The sequence below is a fragment of the Centroberyx affinis genome, unplaced genomic scaffold (assembly GCF_046629955.1).
Source record: "Centroberyx affinis isolate AG114_WGS23_722 - 3 ecotype Tasmania unplaced genomic scaffold, CSIRO-AGI_Caff_v1 ptg007605l_1, whole genome shotgun sequence".
NCBI lineage: Eukaryota > Metazoa > Chordata > Actinopteri > Beryciformes > Berycidae > Centroberyx > Centroberyx affinis.
The window spans coordinates 1-6,898 of NW_027283837.1; the positions used below are offsets into that span (position 1 = coordinate 1).

Genomic DNA, 6,898 nt, shown 5'->3' on the forward strand with positions numbered 1-6,898 from the left:
TAAACTATATGATATATTAATTCATTTTTATTTAAAAAAAAAAAAAAAATCACTCCAACAGCTTCATACACTCGCATCACACTTTCATTCTTCCCACTTGAACATGAGAATAAAAAGACAAGAAACTCGGTCTCATCTTCAGATCAACAGAGAGATTTGCACAGAACATTAAGATCAGTTGTTCCTCCCATCAGACAGGCATGCTGCATTCAAGTCCCATGGGAATAACAGGAGATTCAAGCTGCTTACTGGAATTCACCATTCACCTTTCATATGGCAAATTCAGCAATAAGTTATCCACTAACCCTTCCATTGTCACATTTGACCAAGTCTAAAGTCACACTTGCTTGCTCACTTTCTTCCTTAATGTGATGACAGGAGGGGCGATACTGTTAAAAAAATCTGTGATGATTGGTTGGCGTTTTTATGTCGCCTCTTGGTACACGATGATGTCACCACTCACTGTTTTCTGCAGGAAATAAATGTAATGAGATTTTGATATAAAAATACAATCAAATATATATATATTTTTTGCCCTTTTTTTTTTTTTAGCATACATTGTCATATAGGTGTTCAGTTTGAATAAGCTAAAAAGGCAGAATAATCTTTTTTTTTTCATTTCTGTGTGACTTTAAGGCAACCAGGCACAAACATTATACTGAAAGTTAATCATCTGGACATGAAATATCAAAAAGTGGCATTCTGACAGATATCCAGGTCATATTCTGGTATTCCTGCTCAAATCGAGTCCATTTCATCAGCAGAACTTCACAGGTTACTCTTCCATTTGTTGAGTTGTGAGGAGTCCACTGAAAAAAAATAAATATATATATATATACACATTTACATTTCAGGCATTTAGCTGACACTCTGAATGAGCACAACAGCACAATAAGCCTAACTTCCGGGTCCATAAACATTTTGAGTGAACCCAGATCAGACACTTGCAGTAATCAAATGAGAAACAAAAAAAAATCCTAAAGCTCATCAGTGTCTCTTGTTGTCTGAGCGGACGTACCGAGGCTGATCTTGCCTTCTCTCTCCAGCTTCTTCAGGTGATGGACCAGGTTCACCTCCGCTGCTTTGTGCAGGTATTCAGGAGTCTCCTGCAACAGAAGGCTTGTTCAGTCCAGATGGCAGTTTAGGTTTTTTAGATGCACCGACGAGACGGACTGAAAGGAAACTGGAATGTACCATCACACAGAATATAATGGACTCAGCAAAGGAGTAAAGGAATGTGCTTTCATTGAGTAAAGAATGCAATATTTTTCATGATGACTATGTAATATTACCCATGACTTAATGCTACCAATGACGACTTGCACTCTTTATACATGACTTTAATTCTAATCTTATTTACTTATTTTGTTTTTTATTTTATGTCTAAAACTGTCTTGAAAGTGTCTCTCTTACTGTGTCTGTGTCTGTACTATGTTTTTATGTTTTTTTTGGTGTGTTGCACCAGAGAGACTGGTGAACAAGACTTTTTGTTATACTGGACTAGTATAATGACAATAAAATTGAATTGAATTGAAATACTGAAAAATAATAAATCTGAGGTATTGGAAACTGTATCGGTATAGAAAAATCTCCAAGAATATCAAGCCTGTAGTAGCAGCAGTAGTAGTTATATTAGTCGCAGTATTAGCAGTATTAGCAGTATTAGCAGTATTAGTAGTAGCATTAGCAGTAGCAGTAGTAGCTGTAGTCAGCAGTCTTTCCCCTGTCCTTTCCTGCTCAGACTGGTTGATTTTTGTTTTTTTCTGACCTTGTAGACGATCTTGACGAGCTCCATGGAGGAGAAACTCTTTCCTGCCGCGGCCTGGACGACCGACAGGATCTGCTGCTCTCTCTGGTTCCTGTGGCTGATGTACTCTCTGATCTTAGAGCCGGCGTCCTGGACCACCGGGCCGTGACCTGCACAGGGAAACTCTATTTTCCTCTGGACAACTTCCGGAAGACTTGGTCATGAATGAATGACTACGTTTACATGGACAGCAATAATCCAACTATTGGCCTTATTATAAGACAATATCCTATTAACTTGTTTCCATGGGTTAGTTCTAGAACTATTCCAGTTTACACGCTGTGGAGCAAAGTCCAATAAACAGGACAAAGGAGAATCAGACAGTTTAAGCTTTTATTGAAGGTCCTGAGCATGGTGACAGTTTCACCCCAAAAGTGTTGGGACTTCTTCTTTCTGCTGTCAGTCGTCTTTTCCTCTGGAGGGCAGAGCGAGCGTCGCCAAGCGCTCAGATCGCCGCTGGTGACGCAAAAAGTCGCGAATCCTCCAATAAAGAGTCCTAGCTGGATTAAGGTGTTTACAGTCTAAAATGCCCTTAGTCTAAAATGCCCTTATAATAATGAGACTAAAATCAAAATAGTCCACACGTCTTCATGTGATTCTTACTCCGACTATGACCTTATTCAGGTTAAGGTAATCAGAAAATGCTGTTTACATGGTAATTTCTTATTTAGACTGTTGTCTTAATTGGGTTAATCTTGGATTACTGCTGTGAATGTAAACGTGGTCATTCACTGACTGACTGAGAGACAGACAAGGTAGCCAAGGAAAACCCCGTCATGAAAAGTAAAAAGTCAAAATATTTAAATCTTTCCAGTCATAATGTCCGGTGAAAATAATTACCTCTAAGCACAATTATTGGAACATTGTTCTCCTTGTTTATCTGAGACTGAGTTACAGCAACAGGTTGAGTTCTACTCCCAGTCTGTCTCCCGACTTTGAGTAGCTTTGAGTCTCTTTCAGTAAAGTAATAATAAATATTGCACTACGTGAGTTGATTTCAGTGACATGAGACACAACTGGGGAGGATTTACTAAATTGTTTTGAATGTAGCGTTATGTTTTTCAAGGGCGATGTGTGTGTGCGTCAGGTAAGGTAAGATGCCTTTGCAGTTTATTTTCATGACTTTTTGTTGGACTGTGCTTTTTACATATTTACTGTGTTGTTTTTCTTGGTTGTCGGTTGCGTATTTAGCAATTGGCAATGTGTGATGATGGTTAACGGGACATGCACGTTGCGCATTTGGCATTGTGTATTGGTGAGAGATACACAGTTTTTGGCATTTGGCATTGCGTAATGGTGAAAGCATATGGCTATCTGGCAACAAAATACATGTCAGGAACTTAGTAAAGTGCAAATTTTCATAGTAGATGATCCTATTTTTCTATTTTGCATGGTAACGTTGTGTGTGTGTGTTTGAGAGAGATAGTGTTATGCACGTGAGTCTATTAACGGGATTTATTTTATTTGGAATATAATGTATAAGCAAAAGTAGCCTACTTTTCAATACAAAATATTATAAATCTACATGCCTTGATGATGTCATTCTTTATATAGCCTGCCTTTAAGCTCAATAAACACAGATAATATTTGACCGGGACATTGAAATCTTCCAGGACACGTGGACCGGCACCAAACCGGCACCAGAAACCCTGCTCTTTAGGTATAAAAACAACAACAAAAACTATTTAAAGCATGAGCACCTGTAGGGGAAAACAGGCAGGACAGACGGTCTAACTGACCTGGGTAGATGAGGTCGGCGGCGGAGTCCAGCAGGATGTGCAGGGACCTCATGTAGTCGTACAGGTCCTCGAACACGGCCGTCCCTTCGCCCAGGATGCAGTCTCCGGAGAAGACGGCCCGCTCCTCCTCCAGCAGCAGGGCCATGTGGTCGTCCGTGTGGCCCGGGGTGAACAGCACCCTGGGAAACACACAGCCGTCTCTGTCTCAGGGAGCCAGCTTGGCGGGTGAGCGAGCTAACTTTGGGCTTTTTCAGACTCTAGAAGGCGGCTCGCTTTTAAACCGGGGTGCGTCGCCATGGCAACATATGCTGCCGTTCAGGCTTTCGCATCAGAAGGGCTAAAAGGGCCACTCGGCTGTCTGGAAACACCGAGTCACAATTCCTACAGGATCCCGATAGGAACAGAAGCTTTTCATTCTAACAAGTCATAAAAATAACAGTACAGGGGGAAACTAACAGAGTAATATTTATTAGGCTACTTAAAACCTATTTATTTAAACTGGCACTTGTTTATTATCAATTTTACATCCTCTGTTTCCTGTAAAGCACCTTGTGACAATCCTGTTTGTTAAAAGCGCTCTATAAATAAAGCTGACTGGACTTGTTCCTGGACTGAGCTGACCTGAGCTGACCTGAGCTGACCTGAGCTGACCTGAGCTGAACTGAGCTGACCTGAACTGACCTGAACTGAACTGAACTGACCTAAGCTGACCTGAGCTGACCTGAACTGAACTGGACTGAACTGAACTGAACTGAACTGAACTGAACTGACCTGAGCGTGGCTCCCTCTGTCTGGATGACGTCTCCGTCTGTTAAATAAGTGAAGGTCTTGTCTCCCATCGTCTCCTCTGTCCGGCCGGAGCGAGGCAGCTTGCTGACCTGGACCTGGGAACCTGCAGGAGGGAAAACAGACAATTAAAACACAGTCAAAACGGTGATACTGCTAAAAAACAAAATTCTCTCTCTTTTTTTCCCCCCAGAAAAGTTATGGCAACTACAGCTCTACCATTTTGGTTATCACTGGTTTTTGTGTCATCGCAATTTTTGGCTTACCAAAATCCACACAACTGCAATTCTAATGCAGATAATAAGCAGAAGTTATAGGCCAAAACGTAAAGTTGCTTGTTATAGCGCCACCATGAGGCCAATTGACTTGGGTTTCGTTGCCTGAGTAGCGGCTGAGACTTTCGACGTATCTGACAAGTTTGGTCACTGTAGCTCTTACGGTTTCTGAGATCCAGATACTTTTAGGGCAGAAGAAGAAGAAGAAGAAGAAGAAGAAGAAGCAGAATAATAATAATCTGAACAAAAAGGACCCCTAATAATAATAATAATAATAATAATAATAATAATAATAAAACACACAAGGTACTGCACCAATGCACCAAACAGAGACAAAACAAAAACAAAATGGATTACCACTTTAAAAAAGTTTCAAAGGCCCAATTGTGATGACACTCACTCCACAACACAACCATGGAAACTTTCAGCCCAAATAAGCCACTAATTGAAATGACATGTGTTTCAGATTAAACACATGTCCCCCCCCCCCCCTCACCGGTGATGTCTCTGCAGATGTCTGCCACCCCCCCGGTGTGGTCGTGATGCCAGTGTGTCAGGACGATCTCCTGGATGCTGGTGTTGAACTGCTTCAGAGCCTGTTTCAGACTGCTGATGTACTCCGGCACAGCAGGCTCCCCGCTGTCTATCAGCACACGCCTGCAATATGTGAGTCACATGTTATCCAAAGGCCTTTACACCATACATTTTTATATGCATTAATACTCACCGTGTTATTCAATATTTTTCCTGTTTCCAGGTTCCTGTACAGTTATTTAGACTACTGAATGATGAACTGTTTTGTTAAAATGACTAAAATAAGTGAAATTATACAGCTTTGTTTTTCATTATTGTTATTGTTATTAAAATTGAGCACCTAATTTTGAAACATACTGTATACTAACTTAATGTGAAAGTCAGTGGAACTGGATCAATGAGTAAAGTTAATAATAATAATGACCTTTGATTTTAAAATGCTTTAGAAGTAAACAGCTGAGACAGTATAGGTTATAGTATATACATTCACACACACACACACACACACACACACACACACACACAGTGTTGGACTGATGGTGGACCCTTTAACAAAACTCCATTCAGTAAAAAATCAACATGGCAAAGTAATATATCAGGCGCAAAAATCAAGTGCCACACAACAGTTATTTAGGTAGTACGGTATCTTCTGGTAAATTCGGCATGTAAATGATTCACCAAACAGCACTTTTCAATAAAATCTCAACTTTTTACGTTAACTTACAGCCCTCCACTAACGTACAGGTGTACCAATTGTAGTTTAAGTTAACATTGCATTACGATAAATGCTGATTGGTGTATTGGTGTATTAATATTTTCCATTTTTTCCTTTGTGTGTGACTGAATAATTGCAACTTTCTATTGTTCAATTATCTCTGTTGTTATTATTGCTACTTTTTCTTGATTATCACTGTTTTGCTTTGGGAACAGATACTGTTCTATTTAATGGCAATAAAGCTCATTTGAATTGAATTGAATTTTATTGAATGTATGCCGAATTGAAGAGTGAATTCTTCTGATTCTTAATAGATCCCACCACATGTTCTACAAGGTTTGCATGTTTGCCGATAAGCAAGGTAACACTGAATTGACAAAATTTTGAATAGAGTTTGGCGTGCAGTTTTTTCTATATGAGAGAACGGAACATATTGGGGGCTACCTCGGTTTCTGCCCTGACTGTCACGTTATTTTGGATATCTCATTTAGGAATTGAGTGATTTTGGAATATGAACCACACTAAGACAAGCTGCATTTGTAAACCTAACCTTCCCAAAGCTGCTCTTCTCAACACCTGCCCAACGTTACCTTTTCCCAGTGCCGACCAGGTAAGTGTTGGTTCCCTGCAGAGTCATCGGTCCTGGATTACAACCTAAAACCCGAACAACTCGGGAAGACAGCTGCTCTATCCGAGGAATAATGGCGCTCATGGCTGGACTCAATACACGGACTATATATGAGCAATACAATGAATATAAATACACTCAAATAAACGGGTAGGCAACCGTCGTTATCGTCTGACACTCTCTCACAGCAGGAATGGCCGCCTACTCATTTAAACGGAAGCTTCTCACCAAACCACAACAATAACTTCCTGTCCCAGTTTTTCAGAATAAAAGCCTAATTTCTACAAATCCACAACACTCAAATATTGACTAAAGAAACTTCATTTTCCACCAAAAAAACAAAACAAAACAAATAATTAAGCAACAAAATGCAACTTGTCAGTGCAATGGTTTTCTATTATAATAATTGTTCTA

General features: G+C 40.0%; 1 protein-coding gene across 1 annotated transcript; it reads right to left on the reverse strand.

Moving 5' to 3' along the window:
• Positions 1 to 6: 6 nt before the first annotated feature.
• On the reverse strand, positions 7 to 6,663 carry lactb2 (lactamase, beta 2). Its single transcript, XM_071513884.1, has 7 exons — positions 6,447 to 6,663; positions 5,104 to 5,264; positions 4,318 to 4,438; positions 3,547 to 3,725; positions 1,769 to 1,917; positions 1,019 to 1,106; positions 7 to 809 (listed from the first exon to the last, which is right to left on the reverse strand). The coding sequence occupies exons 1-7, from the start codon at positions 6,566 to 6,568 to the stop codon at positions 769 to 771; spliced, it is 861 nt and encodes a 286-aa protein (XP_071369985.1). The 5' UTR covers positions 6,569 to 6,663; the 3' UTR covers positions 7 to 768.
• Positions 6,664 to 6,898: the final 235 nt, after the last annotated feature.